Below are 27982 nucleotides of genomic sequence, written 5' to 3' on the forward strand. Positions count from 1 at the left end.
TGTCAGTTGATTTGTATTGTAACTTTGTATGTACTGTGTGTCCAGCTAGACCTGCCATTTCTTAGAGGAGGGGAAAAAAAGTAGGAGTGAGAGAGACACTTATCACATCTAGTGATAGTGCAGTAGAATGTCCCTTCATGAGGACCACTCCTTATGCTTAGAATTGGGTATGTTCATATTTGTTTTAGTTCTACAGTAGGTGCATTGTTCATTGCTTTGTGGTTCTCTGTCTCTGGGCTGCATACATTTTATTTTGTTGTTTATACAATTGAATTTTGAATATGGTAGCAGTAGAGCACTGAAACTCTAGCCTTGGCTCTACCATACCTTTTAGGAACCTTGCCAGACTGTCCTGTCTCGTCCACATCCCCTTCAGCTAATTCTTCTCTAGTTTGGACATTCTAGGAGGTTGTACACATGGAACTAGTGGCCCAGTATGTGCTCTGTGACAGTGACTGGCTAAGCATGCATGCAGTTTTTTGTAGGTGAGCACATGCTGTGGTGCATCACTGCCTACCCCTGCTTTGTCATCTGCTCCAGATAGCTTCTTCAAAGCACCTTACAGGGAATGTGACCTCTAGGTATTACTAGAGGACTCTCCCTCTTAATGTTCTTAGACTACTTAGTCTCAAGTAAGAGGTCTTTTATGATTCTGTGGCTGCTGTTTCTGAGAGGGAGCTCAACCCTGTAGGATGCCCCATGGTGTCTCACACATGAGGTTCTCAGGATTCTCACCTTCCTACCTCAGCCTCGTTCTCTGCTATTAAGGAGACATGGCAGCAGTTGGACCCTCTAAGCTGTCTTTAACTGGCACTGACTTTGTCTTATGTGGTCATTTTGGTTTACTGCTGGAAGTTGTAGAGCTAGATATGAAAAGACCCTAGCTGTGAAAAGACCTAAAGGAACAGATAAAAAGTAACTTGCAGAAAGTAAGCCTGAGGGGATGTTAAGCACTTTGGCAGGGGTTTCCTTTCATCCTGTACAATGTGACAGTGCTCAAGACTCCTTGCAGGGACTCTTTTGCCCCCCATTGCATTGCTTCATGGTTTTTATATTTCATCCATTCCCTTTGGCTCTTTCCCACCTAGTAGTTCAACTTTATCTTGCTGCAAGTTTCAGCTCTCATTTAAGAACAAGTCCTTCAGGTAAGCTTTATGATTCTTGAGATGTGACTGTGTTTTCTCATTAAACTGCAGCAGGCAAATAAATATATAACTGTCTATTACAGTTTGCCTTACATGGTATACTGTAGGGTGCATCCCCTAAAGGGAGAGACGAATAGAAGGACTGAGGACCGAAAAGAGAAAGGAGTGTTCTTGAATTCACTTAGCAAATGTATTTTCACATAATAAATTACATTGTACTGATACTTAATTACTGAAGCAAATTAGCAAATATTCAGAAAAAGGCACAGTAAGTTAAGTCACAGGTCAAAGAATTAATAAATATGGAAGTCATTTTTGTAGGGCAAAGCAATCTTGCTTCATTATTTCACCAAATAAATAGGTAAATACAAATAATAGCATAACGTGCAAAACAAAACTGAAAAAAAGTCTGAGGAAACCAGCTCAAGTCTAATAAACAAAGACTGAAGTCTAAGAAATGTCTGAACAAATTGCATAAAACATTGAGAACTGTGCTTGGCTCTACATGTTCATCAAAAACACAAACCCCCACAATCTTGCTATTATACTGGAAGTTCAGCAATATTTCCAAACTTGACATAAAATGAAATCTACATTCCTGGATGTTCTCAACTAAATGTAAGCATATATCTTCATACTGACTCACAAATATTAGATACTACAAAAATACTGTCAAAATAAGTTTTGGCTCTGTCGCCATGATATATGGATTTCACATCTCAGTCCACTTGCTCTCATGAACATCTGTACTGCAGTACAGTACATATGATTATAGCATTTGTCATGTGCTACAGATCCCATGAAAACAAGTGGTGTTTAACCAGCATGTCCCGAACACCTTCCCTTAGCGGTCTCTGGTCTTGATTAGGAGGTGGAGGAAGCTCCCAGTCAGGATTCAGAGTGAAGGGGAATTGTGCCAGAACTCGAAGTTCACACTTGATCTGGACCCATCCGGGTGAACGGAGAAATGACCAAGGTTGGTACCAGCGCTCCACTATGTCAGCACTTGAACAAAGTACTTCCAGCCACAGATGCAATACCTTAAGAGAGGGAATGAACAACATCAACTTGTGGATTCTATGAAGAATAAATCACTAAATGTATCGCCTCAAAACGAATAGCAATAAATGTGATGTAGGCCACCAAAAAACACACTGGCTGATTCCATACAATGTGATGAACATTCCCAAGATTAATCAGGTATACAAAGCATGAATACATTTTGTTTTGATTTATAAAGACTGGCCACTGAAGTTCCAAGGATTAAATACACTGTGGTGTGTCTGGTATTTACAAATCTTTATGGACTTCAGGGCTTAACCATAATGAATATATCTTTACATGGCTCTAATACAAGTAAAATTTCTCTACTTTTCTCAAAACAATACCTAGTCTAAATGTTTTTTACTGTTTAAGAAATAATGTTTGAATTAGGTATTTTGATTATCCTCCAAATGCACAGCATATTCTTTAATAGTACACAGCTCATTTTTAAGTGTTAAACTTGCTAAGTATTTGCTACCTGGTCATCCTCATTTCTTTATTGTGTAGAAAATTACAAAATATAAGCTGAAGTAACATAGAGAAACAAAAGTAAAAAGCAAAACTATATAAGGAAAGCTTCTTGTGGTTATTATTATTATTATTATTCAGAATATGAACCCTATTCACCTGGAACAGGACACAGGGGCCTTTGACTTGAAATTCAAACTTCCAAAGAATATGGTGCTCATTTGAAAGATGTAACAGAAGTAATAGAAAATAACAAAAAGAAGAGATCAGTTATTAGAAAATAAAAAATAAATTCACAAATTAATAAATAAATAAAAATGTAGGTAAAGTATTAAAATATAAGAACTGTTTTAGAGTGGAACTTTTGAGGTTCCAACTGCACAACATCCTCAGGGAGACTTGTGTAGATATAATTTATGGCAACAAGGTGTAATGTGCATTTTGGTGACAGCAAGCACTACAACAGTGGTTACCTAGAAATTACCCACCTGTTCATTTAATCCAAGACAAATCAACGACCGAAGTTTAACGTCCATCTGGGCGTGAACTGCATCGTGGCTAACGTTGATTGATTGAACGCATCGGTACAGGAGCTGAAATTTGTAATCAGGTCAATTAATTAAAATTCTTCATGCAATTTGTCAACATTTCAGGTACCGAGTTAACCCTTTTGCTTATCGATGACTGATATAGACGCCATCCAAATTTAAGTCCTTTGCGTTTTGATGACACGCAAATGTCAAAAAAAAAATTATTGCACAAACCAGCAGACAAGATGGGGATAATTTTCAGCGAGTATGTGACATGTATATTTATTTGTTTTGTACAGTTTTAGATTTTTATAATTACGGTATATCATTTACCTTCTTTCTGAGAGACAAAATATTTTTTGTGTATATATGTAATGTACTGTATGTTTATTTGTTGTGTATAGTTTTAGATTTTTATTCTATAACTGAGAGAGAGAAAGAGAGGAAATATTTTTTTTAGTGCATACATAACTTATTTGTTTTTGTTTATTTGTTTTTCTCATTTTTTTTTGGATTGTTTTTTTCTAATTTCCCCCTTTTTTATTATTTATTTATTTAGTTTACTTAATTTTTTTATGTACATTCTTTTGAGAAGAACCTAAAAGAGTTCAGAATAGAGTTAAACAAATCATTTATAACTAACTAACTGTGCAGAGAGAGAGAGAGAGAGAGTGTGCCAGCCACTTAACGGAATATGTGACCCTTCTTTGGTATAATTACAAATTTTGCATTCCAGTAAGTAGGTAATTTATCTGGGTGTGCTATGAATAACAAATGAAGACTTTATAAAAAAATTGGGAAGTGCGTAATTTTCCATACCTCGTAAATTATACTTTTTTTTTTCCACCTACATATATTTATTCTGGGGATTTTTTATATCATTGTACAGAGCAATCGCTCAGCTACTTTGTCATTCATTTTTTTCATATTTTCCTTATTATAATTACAAATTTTTGCACTGCAAAACTATGAAATTTATCTGGGTGTGTTATGTATAATAAAAGAAGACTGTCACAAACAGTATTTTTCTGGTCAATTTTTTGGGGAAAGTGCAAAATTTCCTTGTATCATAATTTCTATTCATTATTCCACCTACATAAAAGTTATTTTCGGGGAACTTTCTTATGTCATTGTATAGAAAAATTATTCAGCTGCAAAAAGAAACAAAATTGAGTGGTCTACCTTGAAAATTGTTGGAGCTGCAGATCTTTGAACAAAAATGGTATAAAAATTTTTATGCTCACTGCTCAAGCCACTGCCATTTCCCATAAAAGTAAGTGTTCATATGAGTCATGAGCAAAAGGGTTAGTCCAGTATAATTATGGATGAATGAACATTACACCATTGTTATGTAAAAGAAAACCAACAAAGACCACAGAAGAATATTTAAGCATTTACACAGACAAAAATAGTTTGGCAATTATTGTCTAGACTGACTAACCAATGTTCCCAAACAGTTACAAAATTTAGTTCAGGTAAGTAAAAAAATCAAGAAAAACTTTTAACTGCTATGCTGTTACTGGAATGGAATAAAAAATTTAGGCCAAAGACCAAGTGCTGGGACCTATGAGGTCATTTAGCACTGAAAGGGAAATTGAGAGTAAAAAGGTTTTCAAGGGTAACAGGAGGAAAACCTTGCAATTCCATAATGAAACTATCAGTATGAGTAGGTGGAAAGTAAGATGGAAGACCAGAATATCAAGAGAGGTACAGTATAAGGAATGTCAGGGGTTGCAGCCGGGGGCCGAAGGAACACTGCAAAGAAACTTACAGCACCAATTTCCCCTCCCCCCTGCAGCAATGCTGTTATTAAACGTGAAGTGCAGATGAGAAAAGCATTCTTAGTACTATACATCTATGAGTAAAAATACTAACCTCTTCTGGCGTGAGGACTTTTCCATCCTCATCCAACCTAAAAGTGCGGCAGAGAACAAGCCGCGAATACACTGACGAGAAGTCGCGTTCTACTTCACGAGCTGCTGCTTCCTCAATGAATAGCCATGGATGGCAAGGACCACCTAAATATGAAAACTCAAATTGCTGTACCTCATTAACAATATATAGTAATAGTAGCAAACATAATGGATTGCAACAAGTCAAAGAAATATGATAAAGGGTTTTAAATATCTAAAAATTAGTAGTATAAAGAAATTAAAAGTTACTTGGCAAAGCTTATTTTATAAAATGTATATTGGGATACTTGGCCTAAAAAATCCACAATACTTTAATGCAAACTGATAAAATATTGTAACTAATTTCAAATCAACAAAAAAATATGTTAAAATTCATTGGATAAAATCACAATACCAAAATGGACTGCACAAAACTAAAAAAAACAGACATGTTCCAGCATTCATGAACTCAAGCTAGGAGTACATGGTATTAATTCACATGATCTTAACTTGCTGCTGAAGAATTTTATCAAATAGAAGGGAAAATCAGCAATAAAACCCCACCTAGGAGTGACGTCCGATGCATTCCATGTAGGAGAATCCCCTTGATAGCTGGGCAGAGGGTTCCACGAACAAGGTCCGTCACAACCGCGTTGATTGCATCGTCTCCAGCACGGCTGTATTCTTTGCTTCGTTCATCCAGCATCTCTACAAACTTTGCTGGAAACCATCCTGAAGTCCAGAGGTGTTTATTTTAATGTTTCATACATTGCAAAATGCTATAGTTAATCATTATACTGACTAAAAAGGACCCGGTTCTCGTGTAATAAATCTAAATATACAGCATGCATTTGTTTCTGAAATCTCTCAGCTTTATATGGAGGACAGTAGTTATTATAAAGCTTAAAACTTGCAAGTATTTTCATACAAATTATCAAGCTTTAGTACAAGAAAGCAGTCTTGTTTAGCCTCCATTACATGGCTGTTCTTTATAATCTTCAAAAATTATCCAATCAACTAAAAGAGTAAAATTATAAAATCAACTAAAAGAGTAAGAAAAATATTACAAATTTTAACCTAGGTATATACCATGTCATTTTATGCAGGCTTCATTAATAAACAAAAGTTACCATTTAAATCATATTATACAGATCCATCCTCTGCATGTATTATTTTACACTTTGCCACAAGAGGGATGATATGTGTATCATTTTTTAATTCAGTTTTTCAAATTAACTCATTAGAATTGCAGTTGCTCATTAGTATGGGATCACATGTTACATTAAAGCCTAACTCTAGTATACTGTAGTACAAGCAAGTACAGTACAATAATGAAAAGTGGCCCACATTCTTCCTCAACCTGTAGCAGAGAAATAGATGTCCAAAGAATAAGCCTAGATACCTTAAATAACATCATCATAATGAGCATTTTTAAATTAGCTGTAACTTCATAAGGTTAGACAAAATATGCTTTTGTGTGAATAATATAAACTAAAATGTGCATTTATTCAATTACCTGCACTGACTGTGAAGTTCGTATTGATTTCTTGTTTCAGAAAAATTTCAAGTCTGTCCCTCTCAACATACATCCTGAATGGTGACAGACACAGACATGATACTCTGCTGGAGCAAGAAATCAATGATACAATCACCATCAATGCAGTTACCTCAAATAATTGAAAAAAAAGCTTATTCGACACTGCTGAAACAGGGGTAATCAACTGTTTAGATATACACTTGATTTTACACTGATATTACCTCTCAGGCCATTCAATTCACCAATCCAACAGTGCTCATCACGCTGTGATACGATAGTAATTATGTCATTTTTTCGGAAACCCAGTTCATCATCGTCGTGTCGTTCAAAATCTGGAATGAGATGTGGAGGCTGAGTTCACAGGGCAGAATTTGTGAAAGCCATCATAAAAAGATGAAAGTGTTATTCAAAATATTTATGAATGAATGAAATTATTTCTAATATTCTACAATTAATCCTCTATGAGAATTAAAATGATGGCAATTTGCACTCAGGATGGAGCCTTTCATTTTCTTGGATGCATAACTGTTTCCAGGTTCTTAAATTAATTTTTATGTCAAATGTGATTTCCTCTTCAAGTTCTAATCTTTCCGGATATAAAAATGTTCACATTCACCAAGCATGTCATCTGGCAACAATGTGGATGGCTTCATCAAGAGATCTCACAAGAATTTGAAGAATAACATTTCTAATATACATGAAAAAACCTTAAAGGAAGAAAACCAATTGCTGTGTTGATTAATATCTGTGCTGTTCCCCATAGGGGGTTAGTGACATCAGTGCACCTCACAGGGTACACTGTAGGCATTATTAAAGGTTCTTTGCAGCGTCCCTTTGGCCCCTAGCTGCAACCCCTCTCTTTCCTTTTACTGTACCCCCAATTCATAGCATCTTTCTTCCATCTTGCCACCCATCCTCTCCTAACAATTATTTCAGAGTGTAACTGCGAGGTTTTCCTCCTGTTACACCTTTCAAACCTACCTAACCTCAATTTCCTCTCCAGCACTGAATGACCTCAATCCCAGTGCTTGGCCTTTGGCCTAAAGTCTATATTCCATTAACAGCTACTTAGCATCCTCCTCTTCACATTTTTCAAGTAGGCAGTCCCCGGTTTACGACGGTTCCGGCTTACGACGTTCGAGGTTACGACGCTTTTCAAATATATTCATCAGAAATTATTTCCCGGCTTACGACGCGATGTTCCGGGGTTTGACGGCGTCGTCGACGATCCGACGGAAGAAATATAGGCCCCAAACGGCAGAATAATCATAATTTGAAGGTTTTTTTGATGTAAAACTCAATAATAATGCAGTTTACATCGTTTTCAATGCACCCAGAGCATTAAAAGTAAGGTTTTCTTATGATTTTTGACGATTTTCGACGATTTTCCGGCTTACAACGATTTTCGGGTTACGACGCGGCGCAAGAACGGAACCCCCGTCGTAAACCGGGGACCGCCTGTACACTATACAGTGTATGATACATATCAATACCTTCAGATAATTAAAACAATGAGAAAAATAACAGCAGAAACAGGATATGAAGAAAGTGTCGGCAATATGAAAAACTACGGAGATTATTAGATGCAGTCATTTACAGGAGTACTGTACTCAACCATAATAATTTCACCCAAAAATGAAATATTACATACCCAGTAAAGCTTTTGCTCTCCTGTGTCTTGACCTAGCAGTTGCCAAGAATTCGGGCAGATCTTGTGCATGAGATTCCAAAGAATAGTCAGGTGCAAGTGTGATAGATCCAAAGGATGGTTCAACGCCCTGAAAACAACACAGCACGTAAGGAACACCTACTAAAGCATCGGTCCTAATAACAGGAATAATACTGATACCACTTGTACATTAGCACCTCAACTTAACAGTCACTTTGGAGGTCTGGCTTTATGATAAGTAACAAAGTCCGTTAAGTAAAAAAGCCCCTATAATACAGCCTACACTTGAATATTTTCTAGATATCTTAAGCTAATAGCAATTCCACATAGTTCCTAACCTAAACTAACCTGTAGTTCACATTTAACATTTAATTTAAGAGATTTATCTAAAAATATATGACTTCAAAACTGGTAGCATAGCAAAAATAATCATAATAACATAGATGGTAAGTAGTTCAGTAAGGTGAGGTCTATGAATCTGACGTATTGTTGTATTTACATTTTTATTACACGGATATGCAACATACTGTGTTTTCATGTATCAATATCAAATGTCACCCACATTATAGTGCATTATTCTGATTATTTTAAATAGCATGCAATCTTCAAGCTCGGTGCTAACTATAACGTGCTGCAGTACATTTTCACAAATCCCCTTTGATGAACCAAGTATCCAATTCTTAGAGCATATCATTGCTTGTCAGCTCAATATAGCCATTAATAATTGAAAAAGGTCCCTGGATCCTGTGGCTTTTGCAACTAGTTAATGTAATAACAACTCTCAGGATACCAACAAACACTGTACCTGAAAATGCCTTCCAACCTGAAGGACGGCTTCTCGAAGATCTACCAGCAGCTCAGTCTGCCGAATATTTTTGTTCCGCAGGTCGTCTGCACTGCCATCCTCTCCAAAGAGAATGAGTTCTAACATGGATTTGTTTTTTGTTACTTGACGTCTGCAAGGAAAATTTAAACAGAAGATGAAACAAGGTTCAAATTGCAAATAATAAAGATAAATACCAACACTAGAGGCCACTAAAGACCTTAATAGCTGTATTTTGAACTTTCAAAACAAAATGATGATGTTTATGATAAAATAAATTTTGTAGATACTTACCCTCTATCATTACCTTTACCTGCGGCTACTTGGCGTGGGTTCAACAAGTGTTAAAATTGAAACAATCGTTAACAAACACTCCCAATAGTTACCCCCACCCTTCGGAGGGTGGGGGCATGACAGGGAATGTTTTGGTTGTCACTCTTCTTTTACTCTCTTAAGAAGGGAGGAGGGAGGGATCTCAATGATAAGAGGGTACCTAAAAAATTTATTTTATCATAAAAATCATTATTTTTGAGGTGAAACTTACCCTCTATCATTAGCTGACTTCAACATTGAATGCTGGAGGAAAGTAATAAATTTCCTTACAACCAAATGATCACTCCAAATTGCCTTGCAAACTACACGGTAAAGATCAATCATGGGAGAGTACCTATCCTGGATGACTTAATGTGTCCACCAAGCATATAGTCAACCAGGAACTAACTGGGACATATGGACAATATTCCTCTCCACTGTCCAGAAGCTAAAGTCCTGGTGATGGCTACCAAGGTTTCTGAATTCATGCCCCTTGCCTTCCTACATGAACTAGAGAAGGCACGCCTGAGAAGACATAAATTACTTAAATCCCTTATGGATAGCCAGCAACTCCTTGCAGTTAAAGCAAAGACTCACTTCTAGTGGTGACCACAACCTTGAAGTAACTGGTTCTCCATAACCACACCCCCATCCTCGACCAAGGTAACTGAATACTGCAAGAAGCAATACAGTGGACATCAGCCAATGAAGGGAAAGGACCTGTTCCTGGCTCCACAGCTACAATTCATGGTCTGGCTGAGTCTCTCCTTGCCAGTGCAACTGAAAACGTAACATCCAAAGTCGAGCACTCGGAACTAACTTCTCCAGGGAAGATAAGTGGCCTAAGTGATACAACCAGCATTAGCAGACATGAACCCTGAGGAGAAGAATTCTCTCTTGATTAGTAACAGATTCTCTACTCGAGCCTGTGTTGGAAAACCCTGAACGGAACAGAATTAATCACCATGCCCAGGTAGGGCACTCTTTGTGTAGGTTCCAGAGGTGACTTGTGACATTCTAGTAAACCTAGGGCCTTGCCAAGCCCAGCACAGGCTCTCTTGCCCTCAGGCAAACCCCCTGGACTTCACAAAGATAATCTAGTCATCCAAGCACAGAAGTAAATTTACTTCTAATAAGTAAAACATTCATGAAGGGGATAGCACCCTAGTGAAAACTTGGGGCATGAAACTCAGCCCAAAACAAAGAGCTCAACATTGATATGTCTTTCCACAAAGACAAAGAGTAGGCACTTCCTGAAAGTTGGCGAATGGGGACATGAGTATGCATCGTTCATTTACCCCAAAAACATCCATGTACCTTCCTCTGTGGCGGATAAAGATTGCGGAGGTTGACTCCATGGATAAAAGGGAAGCACTTGGCCACAGAGGTTGTGCCTGTGTATGTTTAGGACTGTCCTCTGACCTCCCATTGCCTGGCACTAGGAACAGTCTTGTGTAAAAAGTCCTCTAACACTGTCTTCTCTAATGGAGAAAAGACTTCCTGACCAACACCTGTCTCTCCTCTAGGTTGCTCTGTAAGACTGAATGGTAAGAGCTGGTTGAAGAGGTGGTGAATTCCTGAAAGGAATACAAACACCTTCCAAAAGAACTTCCTTTACCAGGGCATCTATCACTACATGTTCTCACACTTGAGTGAAGTGGCCCAAACTACATCCACAGGCACACAAGGGCTCGATGGGCTAAAGAGACTTAGGAATCTTGATATTAGTGGAGGAAATGAACATCCCCCTTTGGCAGAATGAAATCTGGATCCTTGCTGCCAAAAGGATACTTCTTCCTTCCTGAGCCCGGAAGGAAGACCGGGGAAAAGAGGCAGATTTGCCCAAAGTGCATTTATAGTAAGAGGAAAAGAAGGTGACTTCCCTCTAATGGCCTGGGAATGATGGAGAAAAGTACTATTCTGGTCCTCTCTATCTTTTTCCCTGTCCCTGCAGCTATAGAAATGGATAGCTTGTTGTCTATCACTTTCCAAAAGGATGAGCTGAAACCAATCACCGTCTGCTAAGGAGGAAGAATGAAGGAATCAGCCGAGAGCATAGCTGATCTCCAGTGTGAACTCAAGGTTGCTAGTGACACGAGCCAGTTCACCTATCACAATCAAAAAAGCCTTGCTAAAGAAACAAAAACCCTTAGGGCTTATCAAAGGCTCTCTGACCCAACCCAAGGAGGAAGAAGTCCACCAAACTCCTTCAAACACAATTAACAGTGTCCAGCACAATTCACTAAAGGGTATAGCTTCCATGGCATTAGCCAAATTAAATACATATTCTCGGCCTCTTGAATTGAGAAATGTGGCTTGGCATACCCAATTGCACCTCTCTTGGCTGGAAAAACATGGACCATAACAGCTGGATCAGGAGAAGAGGGGAAAAAATCCCCTGCGCAATAAACCATAGTCTTCCTAACAGACAGCAAGGGAGACAATAGAGAGGACTTTCTCCTTCTTGAAAGTCCTCTCTATTGTCTCCCTTGCTGTCTGTTAGGAAGACTAAGGTTTATTGCGCAGGGGATTGGCCAAACATTGTCTATTGAGTCAAGTCTCCCAAGTACAGAAATTGATAGCTTAAAGGAAGGACTGCAGATATCTGTCTAAGCACAACTGAACTAATTCCTTAAAACTGAGGGGATAGACTGAATGCTCCTCTTCCTGAATGGGAAGCAAAGGAGAATGCTGTCAGGAAGAGCAGGGCCAATAAGAGTCCTCTTCCTTAGGGACAATAGTAACCCCAGAACCAGGTCTCATAAGACCAGGTGCTAAAGTTCTCATAATCCATCTGGCAGAAGCTTGAAAGTCAAAAGCTCTCTCACTAAGTGGACTCAGTGACACCTTGTGCAGACTTCGCTGAAGTCTCGTGGACTCACCGACACCTTGGACTCGCTAACACCCGTGCGGACTCACTGATGCCGTGTGGACTCGCTGATGCCCGTGTGGACTTGCTGATGCCCGTGCAGACTTGCTGATGCCTGTGTAGATAAGCTAACGCCTCGTGTGAACTCAATAACACCTTGCGCAGCCTCAATGACACCTCATGCAGGCCGAAGACATATGCACAACTGTATGTGGACTCAACGCCTTGCGGAAAGTGACAGGCTAACAGGCGAATGCGAATATCTGGCATGCTTAGCCAGGCTTGAAAAACAGTCCATAAAAGCCACAAAAGCCTGGGCAAGGACATAACTGTGGCCTTGTCAGAAGCAAAACTTCAACCATTGGCAATCAAAGGAGAGAACTAATGTGAAAGCTCACTCCTGATAGCCTAACTACAGACTCAGGGCTGCTAGCAACGGCTGCAGATGCAATAGCAGCACTCACTACGCATTGCGGTCGGTTATCTGGCTCAGATGAATCGCTAGAAAAACCGTGGGACAATGGGGTCAAAAACAAGGTCTAGACCTATTGAAGATATTGACCTACCATAACTGTCCTTATGTGACTGCAATCTAACTCTGTCTATGGAGAACTGAAAGAAAAGGCAGGAGACAGAAGGCACAGTCCTTGAACATCCTAGGAAGTTAGTCCTCATCTGGAAACCCTGGACTACCAGGCCTGTTGACAAGGGTGCAGAGGTGACAGGCAAGGCTACATCTGTGGGGTGGCCAAAGGAATGAGGGGACACTGTCCCTGCCAATGCACTGGACAACATTCAATGCAAAAGACTGAAATTGTTACACAACATTCAATTCTACATTTAACTGAGCCATTATCTAATTGCATTAAATCTAACCTACTACCCTGAGCTAACATGTGGGTGTAGAAGGATCTATATCCACTAAAGAAGAAACTATAGAATTATCTCCATCTTCTTAACCAGGAATTAATTCTAAAAAAACCTAGATTCAAGACTGTTCTGTTTACATTCTCCTAAGTCTATCCTTCTCTTCTAATTCAGCAATTTATCATCTCTGTTTCTTCCAAAGACCAATCCTTGCAATGACCACAATGGTTGTCTGAATCACAATTCACCTCTCAATGATCCATGTATAGTTCATGCATAAGTAGACTCAGAATAGGACACTCCAGACTCACACATGGTCATCTGATGTCAACTCCGCACACAAACCCAATAACTTGTGAAAGATGTAACATCCCAGTAACAATCAAACACATCTTGATTGACTGTCCCAGATGGCATCATGAAAGAAAGACTTATTTACAAAATAAATCAATAAAGGATATTCTAGCAGAAGGTAATAACTTTTCAATTAATAATATCATTCTCTTCTTAAACAAAATTAAATTGATAAGTAAAATATAATCTCCCCCCCTTTTTTTTTCTCTCTCTCTCTCTCCTAATTCCCCCCCCCCTTTTTTTATTTATTTATTTATTTATTTATTTAGTTAACTACTTAATTTTTTATGTACTCTTTCCCCCATTCTTTTCCCAGCCCAAGAAGAACCCTAAAAGAGTTCAGAGGTCTGGTTAAACAAATCATTTATAACTAACTAACTAACATCAATTAACCCAATCTGGTCTTGCAATGACTTACCTTACAAAATTCTAACAGATTAAGATAGGGAAGACTGAGAAGAAGAATCCATATTGCCAACTACAGACAAAAATCCAGACAATCCATTCATTAACCAAGAAAAAAAACCCACATCTCAGAGCACTTGTCTACACATCCATCTTTATTTGCCAACTAGAACAGAATGACAACCAAAACATTCGCTGTCTTACCCCCACCCATCAAAGGGTGGAGGTAACTATTGGGAGCATTCATTAACAACTGCTTCAATTTTAACACTTGTTGAACCCGTGCCAAGTAACCACAGATAAAGCTATGATAGGGGGTACATTTCACTTCAATAATATACATTTTTTTCCTCTCTGAGGGGGCTACATTAGCATATAAAACCTAGAATTAAATGTGTCATTACCAAGCATAATCACACTTAGAATGAAATGTTACATTACCGAGCATAATAATCTAAAAGCTTCAGAAATAGTAGTTAATATTTCATGCCATAAGTTTTACTGTTTCACACAACTGACAAGAGATTAAGGAACATGGTTGCACATCCCAAATCTTTTCATTATAATTATTTCAATTTTTTTTTTACTGCATTAACCTATGATGAGCATTATATCTTTAAATGTGGATGCAGTTCTTGAAATAACTCCCAACTGTCTTGCATTTTTTTACTTATAAATAAATATCTAAGCCCTTAAAATAAAATGAAACAAAACCTGTTAATGATTTACATATAAGAACTATTTTATAGCTTTATGCTTTACAATATGTTGCCTGTTGTAACTCTGACCTGTTCAGCTGCTGCTTGGGTAAATTTGTAGAGTGATCTGGATTTATCAGAGCACCATGGTCAGCCATCAAGTAAGCTAGGTGTCTCCGGCGATGAGTCTCCACCATAACGTCTGTCAAGCTACCACAAACACTCTCCATCACCTGAGAAAAAAATGTCATTCAAAATCCTTTATAATCTACAACATAAATTTGATAAATCTGTCCACATCCCAAAAAATGAAAAGGAATACAGCACTCAAGTTTAATCAACAAAAGTTCGAACAGCAAAAGCTAGGCAGAGTCATGAAAGATGTCTGAATTCAATGGCAGCCAGAAGCAACGTGGAGTGCAGACTGACAGGTGGGTGGGGCTTCCCCCTGCCTGTTGGTAGTTCACTACCTTGTCAAGCTAAATCCTATGTAAAGAACGAAGGTTTGCATTTATATAGGAACAAATAAATTCCATTAATTTGAATAACAGCAGAATCTCTCTGTAAAGGAACTGGGACTGGGACATCAATCAACAGCAGGTGTTTTCTATCAGGAAGGGTTTTTAGGACTAGCCTAGGGTTAGTTTACAGTGGAACCTAGCTACACAAATCAATTCTCTCAAAGGACTAAATACAGTCACCAACCTACTTACGAACGAGTTACATTCCGAGCGGCTGTTCATAAGCTTGTTTTACTATGTAGTGCATAATTTTTTGTTGATGGTTACATTCCCAAGTTAACTCAGGAGTCACAGATTAGACTATTTTCACTGCACTTGTAAATCATGCAGTATTACCAAGAATTACTTTGGATGCTAGAAAGGTAGAAAGAAACAAATAAAATTTAGATTTAAGCAACACTGAAAATTTAAGTATTTTTTCCATGCTTTGAAAGTTATGAACTTGAGAATTTCGCAGAAGCAGCATCTGACATTGGAAGTACACAAAGTAAACAATGCACACCACCATCTATTGACAAAAAAAAACAGAAAATGGGAGTTCATAAAAGAACGAGTTAAATCAGGAAGACAGAAATAAGTAAGAATATTTTATGAGCATGAACAAGTATTCTCTTGATTGTAAGAAGAATCCATGGTTGTTAATCATGAGAATACTCGGGATAATCAGGGAAGGGGTTAAAGGAACAGGTTCTTCTTCTTCCTCGTGTTCTTCTGTTCTTAGGAAAAATTCTTACTAGCAGAATAAGTGTGCAGAGCAAAATTTGAACTTGTGACTGTCTGTTCGTATCTATGAATGTTTGTAAGTGGGGTGGTGACTGTAAGCACTCTAGAGTCAAAACAAAGTATCATTCAGGGCTTGGTCTGGGCATTTGCAGCGAGGTCTTCATCCTTCAGGATTAACAAGTGTAACTGGGGAGCCTTCTAAACAGAAGTAAGCTATTTATGAATGAAAGGTTCATGTTTAACAAGAAACCAGTCAAGGAGACTTACAAATAACCAGACTTTGCTCTGGAAGAAACTACCATTCATGATAATAAAAACTAACAGCTTCAATTAAACGGGTAGACCTCCTTTGAATACAGACTTAAGATTATTAAAAAATGTACAAGGATAAATTTGTAAAGCACATGTACTGTATCACACAATTATATGCTGTCTGTATACTAAACAATTACACAAGTGCACAATACTGTACAGTACTGTATTGTATTTCACATAAGACATGCACTGCACATCATTTATGCACATGTGATATACAAGCACATTATCCCTTTCCCTTATGACCCTTATAAACAATTATGACTGTGGGAAGTTACAGGGACTCGAGTGATAGATGTAAAAATGTTTACAGTATACCATTTTTGCTCAAAGCAGCATACCTCTGGCATTTTTCAAGGTAGACTGCTCAATTTGTTTCATTTTGCAGCTGAATGATTGTTCTGTACAATGGCATGTGTAAAAAAAAAAATACTAACTTTATGAAGGTGGAATAGTAAGTATAAATTTTGGTACAAAAAAATTTTACACTTTCCCCAAAAAATTTGTCAAAAAAAGTTTTTGCGATAGTCTTAATTTTTTATCCACAGCACACCCAGATAAATGCCTAGTCATTGCAATGCAAAAAGTTGTAATTATAGCAAGGAAAGTATGAAAAAATGAATGAAAAAGTAGAATCACATTTTCCGTAAGAAAAGGGACAGTCACCCATGTGATAAGCAGAAACAAACGCTCTATATAGTACATTTTTTTTGTTCAAAGATGTGTAGTTCCAACAATATTCAAGGTAGACTGCTCAATTTTACTATGTATTTAATTTTGTAGCTGAATGATTGCTCTATACAGTAGCATAAAAATTCCCCCTAAAATAACTTGATGTTAGTGGAATAATGAGTAGAAATTACAAGATACAAGAAAGGTTTGCACCTTCTCCCCAAAAAAATTTGCCCCCAAAAAAACTATCCGTGATAGAGTCTTTATTTTTTGTACATACCACACCCAGATAAATTGCCTAATTGTTGCAATACAAAAGTTTTAATTATAGCTAGAAAAATATAAAACATTAATGAAAAGTAACGTCACATTTTCTGTAAGAAAAGTGATTCGTGCTAAAATACTATACTTTTTTGTTCACAGAAGCATAGCTACAACTTTCCAGGTAGACTGCTCAATTTCATTTTATTTTGCAGCTGAATGATTGTTCTATACAATACCATTAAAAGTCCCCCCAAATAACTTTAAGTAGGTGGAATAATAAGTAGAAATTACAAGATATGAGAAAACTGCACTTTCCCCCAAAAAAAATTTTCTTAAAACCTATTTGCAGTAGTCTTCTTTTTCTATACATAGCATACCCAAATAAATTACCTAGCTACTGCAATGCAAAAAGTTGTCATTATATCCAGGAACATATGAAGAAATGAATGACAAAGTAGCGACACATTTTAAGTAAAAGAAAGTGGCACTCACTCAAGTGCTCGTTCCTCTCTTTCTCTTCCTTGCAGAAAAAAGATAAAAGATAAACTATACAGAAAAATAAGCATAAATGTTACATACTTATAAAAAAGAATATCAGGTACACGCACCAAAAATTATCCTCATCTTGCCTGCAATTTTGTACCAATTTTTTTTTACACTTGCATACATCATCAATAAGCAAAAGACTTAAATCTGGATGACATCTATATCAGTCATCAGTAAGCAAAAGGGTTAAGTCATATCATATACAACAATTACACAGTGCTTTTCAAGTAAAGTTCAAAAACATTAATACAACTTACTCTGAATAAGCATTCAACATCATCCACATCACCAGGAATGTCTGACAATGCATTGAATATTTGGGCTGAGTTCTCCAAACTACGAAGCTCAGCCTCTGCAACAAAAATAAATTTTTAAAGCATGTTAAGTTGGTATACAATCAAAATATAAAAATAAGAGAAATTTTATTATATTTTTCTTGGTGTTGGATCAAACAAACACTGGAATGTCCACAAAAATGACAGTTCCTTGAGATGGAGTGCAAAGTTTTCGTCAAACATTAACAAAATGATAGAAAGTTACCTTTTGGCTGAAAAGAGAATTAGGATGGAGTAAGATTTCTTTCTAAAATCATATGAAATCTATTCAGACTTTGATTCAAAATACATCAACCATCCAATATGATTTTCTTCCCATGAGTGTAATAAAAACACTAAACTCCATGTCACGAAAACATATGTATAAGTTATTAATGGTTCCAAGAAATTCTTGTTTTTACCATAATTTAATGGTACATGTTATGGACATTTAAAGATTCCACTCTAACTTGACCCTTCAAACCAATTACCGTCAATGCAAATGTGTGGTATGTCTTGAAATGTACACTTCAAAAGGATCGTTCAACATCCTTTTCCTGTAATCACCTGTTAAGTCCCTCTGCTCTTAGTCTAAAAGTTATAGTTTGTAATTACTACAATACAATAAAGGTAAAAGAGAAAGCAAAACAATGACCTTCCATACCTTTGATCTTAAGCATTGCTAAAGTTACTTGGAAGAGAACGATAGATCCATCAAGGAAAAACAAGTCCCACACTCGAAGGAGAATCTTCATGTGTAGCACTGAAGCAAAAACAGTCACAAACCAATGAAGAGTGATGAGGGAGAGTTCTATATCGTGTTCCCGAACAACTGACTCAACACCTGGTAAATGAGTGGCCACCAAAGCAGCAAGAACGCGTTGGTCAGCTTGTACACCTGTAAAACAAAGATGATCTTATTTATGAAAATAAGTTTCAAGGTTTGGAAAGCAACCTTTGCTGTAAGAAGTGGCAATAATGGTCATAATCAGGGTTGATAGTTTTTTGCATTTTATATAAACTGAGACAATCAAATTTTCTACAAACACCTGTTACAGGATTTTCTATTGTGTTGCCTACTACTGTGTGTTTCGGCTGAAACACAAGCAGTAAGATAATTTCCTTCTAAATGTCTTTTTCCAATTGATATCTTCATAGAACATGAATACTTTTGTTATTTCTGCAGAAACTTGATAACCTACTAAAGAGGCCCGAGTATTTACTTTTGTGACGGCAATGTTAAGAATACACTGGGCACATTGTAAGTTTGAGGAAGTGTAGAATCAGATAACTATTTCTAATGACACCTGGCAATTGACCTGTGATATTCTTATTGCAAGGAGGAAAGATGTGCCACTCAAAACACTTTCCTTTAGGATACCCTTTTTTGGTTCATATAAACCAGAATAAATGATTATCTATTCACACATGAACAGATGGCAGTACGAAAAGGAATTGCAAGTTTGGATAAAGCAGAAAGAGATTGCTGAAGACTAAAGGTTCATTGGAATGTTTCATTAGTAAACAGAAGAAAAAACTATTTTATATACAGTAAAACCCCCGTATTCGCAGTCTCAATATTTGCAGACTCACGTATTCGCAGATTTCTCTGTGGAACATATCTACCCATTATTCGCGGAAAATTTGCCCATTCGCAGTATTTTTCACTGAGAAATATTCACTAATTACTGTATTTTCATATCATCTTCATGACTAAATGCACTTTTTGTGATAAAACTATTAAAATACTCAGGTACAGTATAAGCATTTTTAGAGGGTTTTCTTATGTTTAAACTATCAAAATAGACAGTTCTGAGTATTTTTAGAGGGGTTTTAAGTATTCGCAAAATTTGCTATTGTGGGGGTGCGGTATGCATCCCCTGCAAATACAGGGGTTTATTGTACTGTATATATACAGGCAGTCCCTAGTTATTGGAGGGCTCGGTTATCGGCGATCTGGTTTTACAGGGCTTGTCTAGTAATGAAAATCTGCGATTTTCGGTGCCGATATGTGCTAATTTCCACTTATCAGTGCCGATAATCAGGTATTGGCACCGATACGTACCTAACAGAGGCGCTGATCTCTGGTGATCGGCGCCGATAAGCACCAAAAATTGGTGATTTTTGGTGATATTCACATATCGTCACACCACTGGAACTTTTATGGATAACTTAGGGACTGCCTATATATATATATATATATATATATATATATATATATATATATATATATATATATATATATATATATATATATATATATATATATATATATATATATATATATATATACAATATACACATATTTTATATATATATATATATATATATATATATATATATATATATATATATATATATATATATATATATACTGTATATATATATATATATATATATATATATATATATATATATATATATATATATATATATAAAATATATATATATATATATATATATATATATATATATATATATATATATATATATATATATATATATATATATATATATATATATAAAAAATAGTAAACTCCCCAGATTCGTGGGGATCGTACCACTATCCCTGTAAATAGCTCAAATCTGTGAATACATAAAACCCCTCTAAAACACTTATAACTGCCTATTTTGATAGTTCAAAACACCAAAAAAATCCTCTACAAATGCTCATAATTGAAAATTTTAATAGTTTTATCACAAACAGTGCATTTAGCCACAAAAATGATATGAAAATACAGAAATCTGTGAATATTTCTCTATGAAAAATGCCACGAATAGGTGAATTTTCTGCAAATAATGTGCAAACTGTATATGTTCCACAGAAAATCCCACAAATTGCTGAGTCCGTGAATTGTGAGAAGCGAATCCAGGGGATCAGTGTGTATGTGTGTATATATATATATATATATATATATATATATATATATATATATATATATATATATATATATATATATATATACACATAGGCAGTCCCAGGTAATGGCAATCCAGGTTTTATGGGCGCTTGTTTAGCGAAGAAAATTAGCAATTTTCGGCGCTGAAAATAGCCAATTTCCATTTATTGGCACCAATAATTGGGTACTGGCACGGTACATACCAAACAGAGGTGCCGATAACTGAAAATCAGTGATTTTTGGCGCCCGATAAGCCACAAAAATCGCCAAAAAGCGCCAATTTTTGGTTATCATCACACCCTCAGAACAGAGCCCCCAATGGCAGGGGACTGCCACACACACACACACACACACACACACACATATATATATATATATATATAAATTATATACAGGCAGTCCCCGGTTATCGGCGGGGGTTCCGTTCTGAGGGTGTGATGATAACCGAAAATTGCTGCTAACCAAAAATCGGTGATTTTCTGCGCTTTTTGGGGCTTATCGGCGCTGAAAAGTTCCAATTTTTGGCTATCGGTGCCTCTGTTAGGCATGTATCAGTGCCAATACCCAATTATCGGTGCCGATAAGCAGATATCGGCGATTTTCGGCGCCGAAAATTGCTGATTTTCATTGCTAGACAAGCCCCTTAAAACCGGATTGCCATTAACCGAGCCCGCTGTTAACCGGGGACTGCCTGTATATGGACTTTACATTTTTATGCTGTGTAGACATCAGCACTTACAAAGGAAAAAAATATATTTTTCTAAATGCTGAGATTCCTGGTTCAGTGCAACTGAAGATCACACTAGAAGTCAGGGGTGCTCAAACATGTTTTTCCCAGATGCTGGAAAATAGAGTGAGATCCCAAGATGGACATTTTAAAACTAAGATGATGAAGTATGAGAACCAAAAAATCTACGTGAAGGAAACTCACAAATCCCTGAGGATGTTGGGCATTTGGAACCTCAAAAGTTCAGAAGCAGGTGCCATGCATTACTACCCTAAAACAAGTCTCCTTGCATTTATTTATACTTTTATTGATTTATTTGTCAATTTACTTTATTCTTTTCTAATATCTTTTCTAATACCTGATCTCTTATTTCTGCATTTCCTATTACCTTCTGTTACTTCTTTCAAATAAACACCATATTCTTTGGAAGCTTGAATTTTTAGTCAATGGCCACTGTGGGCTTCTTCCATATGAACAGGGTTTATCTTCTGAATAATAATAATAATAATAATAATAATTATAATTAAATGTGTTCATGATGATAAGTGATTTAATATAGCCACTTTGTTAAAATCCTTAACTCTTAAAAGGTTGGCTATTGTTTAAGCTATACAGCATTTTACACAGGATATCTTCCACAACTGCTTAAACTACTGTAGTCTTCTTAATGTAAGAAAAAACTACTGTACTGTGATGGGATAAGAAAACTGACCTGTACAGATCAACAAAGGGATACGCTGAATGACAACCTTACCCAAGAGTGTGGAAGAGTAGTAGGAGGCAGGAAGAAGGTCTTCTACAATTGTACACATAACCCAGAATGCTTCTTCTTCTTCTAAGAAAAGTAGGAGAGATGCAGCAATCATTCCTGTCCCTTGGCAGTACCTGACATGCATCCCAGTTAGTAGACATCATGCAGCATGACAAAGGGTTAGAGTATTGTTACGAAGCTCAAACCAATGTTTAGAGTGCATCTACTTTACAAATCAAGAATTATAGAAGAAGCAATATTACAAGATGATCAGTTGACAGTGAAGAAAGAAATCATTTCAAAGCATTTTCATCTTTACTCCACAGCTCAAAGACACAGCCATTTGTTATTAAATTGAACAAGACATAACCATTTGCTATTGAAAAGGGAACAAGTGTTACCCACAGGACTCATTAAACAAATTTTAAAAGCAAAGTAATGTGGTCATAAATTTAAGATGCTCCATTTTATATATAAAGCTCATTATATGTCAACCCCTTTTGACAGAAACAACATTTCGCAGCTAGCAGAAAAGTTCCACCCTGAGTTTGAAATAACAAACATCATTTCTTTTTATTATCTCTATGGAGTATTATGGCTATTCTTGAAAATACTTATATGTCTTGTCTATACCACTAAAGGTTTAAAAAATTTTCAATTTGTCACTCACTAATTGTGCAAACTTTTCTAAACATAAATTACTATTACATCATAAAAGGGTTACAATACTAGATTTCATGAAAATATGATATACTCTATGACATCAAAATGACCCAAAATTCCAATAAAAATCACATCCTACAAAAAATGGGGGTCTACACTATTTCTTAAAAATTTTATATGTAATCAGTGTCCATTTGAGTAATTTTTGCAAAGCTTCAAATAAAATTCAAATCCTATAGAACATGAGATAAAAGATTGTTGTACAAGATTCACCCAGTATCAAAAAAGTCAATACAACATCTGTGCTTTCATATGAAACTATTGGTAATGCATTGCAAAATACATGAATAAATTCATCACAACTATGAAAATTCTATCACACAAAAATGTTACTAGAGTTAAACTCACCCAATATCAGGATAGAGCCAAGCAAGCGAACGGAGAACACGTCTCAGACGCGGAATGCCTGTTGATGTAAGCTGAGAGAAACAGGCATTGGTTGGCATAGTGCGGAGAAGATCCTTTTCGATCTGCTTGCTAGTCATCAGAGCATCATTACTGGAAGCTTTTACAACTTCTCGGTATGATATATCAGACTGTCGCTGCTTCTGAAGAGCACCTGAGTTTTAAAAACTACAGTTCAAATCCATCCCAAGTTTTCCTTAAAATAATTCTTGTCAAATGTGACATGACACTGACATCATACATCGTAAATTCATAAACAAGAAAACACAATGTGATATAACGATGGCAGCATCAATGTCAATTAATTCCTTACCAGACAGCCTCATCCACAGCTGCGGACGAAGAGAATGAGGTACTCCAGCCCGAACCATTCCTCTTAACTTGTCCGTTCTTGGTAAGCGGACATCAACATGATCCCAGGTCAATTCCCCTACCTCATCACTATGGCTGAATTCCAAGTAAGCTATCCACTGCAACCTACAAAAAAGTTACTTTTAAAAAGGGTTAAAGTAAGGGCATCACAAATAACCTGAAAGTAAATACAACCCACTTGTTATCTCTCTCATGCCACATGGGTCAGAGGGCACAGATACCCGAGAGATGATACTTATGTGGTATTACTGTTTTAGGCCAAAAAAAGTAAAATATAGAGGATAAAGTCCTTTAAGCATATTAAAAATCATATACAGTACATTTATCTTGAAACTTTACAAATTTTTACCTTCTCATTACAGTGCTTGGAAAATTTTCCACTCCCATATTTTTTTTTTTTTAATAAATCTTCAGTAAACTCTACAGAATTTGAATTTTTTACAGATAATGAAAAAGAAATTCTGTAACATCAGTAGTGTCATGCTCAGCATACAAACCTGTGCTGTGGATCTTCAACAAATGGCTGACTTAGAAGTTTTGTGCTGCTTTGTTCTGGTCCATCTTCTTCTTCTACACGAAACCCAAATTCATCAAACCTGAAACAGTTTTTCCGATTTTACAATGACGACTTACAACTAATTACTGCAGTGTAATAGCAAGTCATTACAGCACTCTGGTCCTAACCCTGTACTTATACACCACAATGTGCATATGTACTTTGATTCAAGTTGGTCAAAACTGCGTGTTAATTACAAGACTTTAGATTTTCAGTCTACAACATACAATAGTAATTACATACCCCAAGCTTCCTCACCTGTAATCTGGCTGGTGATTGGGATCATCGTGCTGATCCTGTTGTGAAAGCCTGGTCAGAATATCTTGTGGCCACATTGAAGGGGTCACGGCAGAAAATGGACCTCCGACACATGGCTCTCCTAAGCCTCCACATGACCTTCCAATGCTTATACCTGAAATGTAATGATATGAGGGTGGTGTGTTCCTCAGACACATTTCAAACGACTCCCCAAATTATAATGATTATGATGCTGGCACCCTGGCTATTAAAGTATTACAGTATTGTATTGCTGGTACAAAGATTAAATGGGAAATAATATCCAGTACAACACATAATCATCTTTATACTGACTGCGGAATTAACATTTAACTGAGGGAAAATAACGCATATGATCTCTTAAACAGTTTCATCAATTCATAGTATGGTATACAAGCCATACTTTTAAATATGCCATTTTTACTTGAGTTGGCATAATAAAATGACAAATGAAAGCCAGCCTGAGTTACATGCTGCAGCTCAGCAATACTCCATCTTTTTATACAACACTTTTCATACCTAAATTACTATTAAGAAAAACACTTAAAATATTTTGTGGTTTGGTTGTTTTGAATGCCTTAGCTGCAAAGTTTTTCCATGTACACTTTCTGCAGCTTTCCTTTTTTTATCCTTTTATGGTGGAGTGTTCCAACTAATTATAATTTACTGGCCTGTATAGTATAATCTCACTATAATGGATGATTTCTAGTACAGTATTTGGGATATCCATTAACAATGAAAATTTTTAGAAATTATCTAGCATTTCTATTATTTGATACAATAAACCTTTTGAACACAAAATGTGTTGAATGGTTTGTATTTTTATGAAAATAAACAGGCATTGTTAAACTTCTGACTTTCATGCACACAACATAAAAAGCTTACAATATTGCTGATATATCCAGAATAATTTACCTGTTGACAGTCCCTCTGGTGCATCAGGGAGGAAGACCTCATCATTTTCATCCTCATCTACGGCCGTGTCAACATGGACGTGAGTTGTACCATCAGTATAACCTTCTGGAGCACGGACACCAAAGAGTGAACGTGCTATTTCCATAGTAAACAAGCACGAGCACCGGCTGGCACCACTTCACAGTTGAGCCTTTGTGCCAAACCGCTGCTGCTGCTGTTGCTGTGCCTGAAACTGGAAAATAATAAAAAAGCCTCAAAACTAATATTCAATAACAAACAATTCTTTTATATAGTGAGAACAAAGGTAAAACAAAAGACTATGGCCACAGCCTGGTTCAAGGCAACTGCTGACTGAGATATCTGCCATATTTTGTCTATGTTTTTGTTTACGCTCATGTGTTTTGTTTATGTTTATAATATTCATCATCTTTTGTTCATGTTTATAAGTTCATCCCCAAGGGGCTGGTACTACGCATGGCACTCAATTTTCCATGTAAACTGGTAGTTGCCAAGCTAGTGGGCCACTGCAGTAGTCTGTAATTTTACCCAAATATCTAAATCTACCTTAAAGGTTACTAGGAGAAATCTTTACACACACCTATCGACAACTAGTGCATAGCCTACCTATGTAGGCTATAGCCTAACAGCATATCCGCTAGCCTACAGTCTTTTATATATCACCCAAATTTCCATAATTATTTGACGGTGCAAAGAAAGCTATTATTAAACTATAATTATGCATAATTTATTCACCGTGGTTTAATGGCATATGATTCATTATTCACAGATTGACAGAGTGCTTGAAGGTACTCATGACAATTGTTTTACTTATGCTTATGTGTCAGCTACGTATGTTCACCAATGGATTATGTTTTATTCTTGAGTTTAGTAAAACCTAAACCGGTTTAACCCTGCAAAATTTAATTTAAAAAAAGTTACGTCTACAAAATGCCATAACCATAAATGTCCTACAAAAAAAGCCTCGAAAATTCCTAACCAAACAGCCTTTAAATCTCCTCCATTCTCTTACATAGCAGCTTCATTTCTCTTTTTATAACTACATTTGACTTAATTTCAATTTTTTGGTTATTTTGGACTTAATTCAAGGCTAACCTGTAGTCCGTTGCGTTCTTGCGTAGGCGTTGCTATTGTCCAAAGGCAATTTTGACAGCTGGTGACTCGGTTCTTCTTCTTCCTCCCTGCATTTGTGGAATTCCTGGTCTCCAAACAAAGGCGGTCGCGTATCTCTAAGATGGCTCTGATTCTGCTTCCCTTTTTGAAGGTGCTGAGAGTTGCGACTGATAAAAATTATCATAAGATAGTGGTTCCCTGTTCATGATTTTAGAACTGTTTTCTTTTGTGTTTTATTTAATTTCCAGTCTTTCTTAAGCGACTAATTTTCCTACTGTCTTTCTCAATGTGAACTGAAATTTCTGTCCTCATAATTCTGGCTGTTTTATCTAATTAATTTCGTAACGTTTATATAACCTACATAGAGGCATGTTATTTAATTTTATATGTTACTATGTTCCTCAACATGTGTATTTTCACCCAAACGACCCAACCCCACAGAATAGGTTAAAAAGACTTTTTTTTTTCTAAAACTACTGATTCCGTCCTGTTATTTGATATATAACGGTTATTTTTTAATGAATATAACACAATTATCTGTTTAAATTTTTCCATTCTGAAATGAAACTCCAGCACCCTGAAATTTAATCTTCATATCATTTGATTTTATCACTATATCATATTCTGCACTACGAATCTTGCTCTTGGCTGTTTGCCCCAAGGACAAATGACGCAGATACACCATAATAATATCTTAAATATTAAACTAAGACACGAAAAGATCTATCTTATTAAAGATTTTAACATGTCGTCCGGACGAGTTCGCAGACGGCATTACAATAAGCATTTTTAAAGTACCTTCCATAACCTAAGCACAGAGACCTTTTATCTAATAATGCAAATAACTTTGTACCTGGACAGGGTCAATGGTTATCCCAACCCAGTTTATCAGTTCACTATCACTAAGGTTCACATCCCAGCAACAAATGGGCCAGATTAGGAAGATGAAGGTTTGCACATGATAATATTACAAAGATTGAAGGAGAATTATATATATATATATATATATATATATATATATATATATATATATATATATATATATATATTGCAAATCTGTCTTACATATTTGTCATGATATAAGTACTTATATTACCATCGTGATATAGAGTACTCTGTCTTACTTTGTCTTCAGTTTTCATACAAGTAAGTTTTGGTTATTCAGTCAGTCAATGTCCCGCCATATTGTTTACATAAAAATCACATTTTTGTAGAATACTGCATATCGACATCTCTAAAATAGGATTTTGTTTTTCTC

General features: G+C 36.3%; 1 protein-coding gene across 2 annotated transcripts; it reads right to left on the bottom strand.

The window, feature by feature from the left end:
• Positions 1-1316: 1316 nt before the first annotated feature.
• LOC136855066 (small G protein signaling modulator 3) lies at positions 1317-26853 on the bottom strand. 2 transcript variants are annotated; one of them, XM_067131843.1, is made up of 17 exons: positions 26707-26853; positions 25594-25825; positions 24661-24814; positions 24344-24442; positions 23788-23951; positions 23418-23628; positions 22350-22480; positions 18633-18866; positions 17912-18006; positions 14704-14846; positions 9091-9241; positions 8268-8394; positions 6838-6948; positions 5644-5811; positions 5063-5205; positions 3146-3250; positions 1317-2185 (listed from the first exon to the last, which is right to left on the bottom strand). In XM_067131843.1, the coding sequence occupies exons 2-17, from the start codon at positions 25736-25738 to the stop codon at positions 1934-1936; spliced, it is 2433 nt and encodes an 810-aa protein (XP_066987944.1). In that variant the 5' UTR covers positions 25739-25825; positions 26707-26853; the 3' UTR covers positions 1317-1933. The 2 variants fall into 2 exon arrangements, with proteins under 2 accessions (XP_066987944.1, XP_066987945.1); XM_067131844.1 differs by having other exon boundaries at positions 25594-25819; positions 26707-26817.
• Between the last annotated feature and the right edge of the window lie 1129 nt (positions 26854-27982).

The sequence above is a fragment of the Macrobrachium rosenbergii genome, chromosome 30 (genome assembly GCF_040412425.1).
Source record: "Macrobrachium rosenbergii isolate ZJJX-2024 chromosome 30, ASM4041242v1, whole genome shotgun sequence".
NCBI lineage: Eukaryota > Metazoa > Arthropoda > Malacostraca > Decapoda > Palaemonidae > Macrobrachium > Macrobrachium rosenbergii.

Excerpts from the sequence above, each read along its gene's own strand:
- LOC136855066 (XM_067131843.1), bottom strand. The coding sequence starts at position 25,738 with ATGGAAATAGCACGTTCACTCTTTGGTGTCCGTGCTCCAGAAGGTTAT. Across the intron at positions 23,629-23,787 it reads GCTGTGGATGAGGCTGTCTG|GTGCTCTTCAGAAGCAGCGA; the intron begins GTAAGGAATTAA and ends TTTAAAACTCAG. Across the intron at positions 2,186-3,145 it reads GTCTTGGATTAAATGAACAG|GTATTGCATCTGTGGCTGGA; the intron begins GTGGGTAATTTC and ends CCCTCTCTTAAG.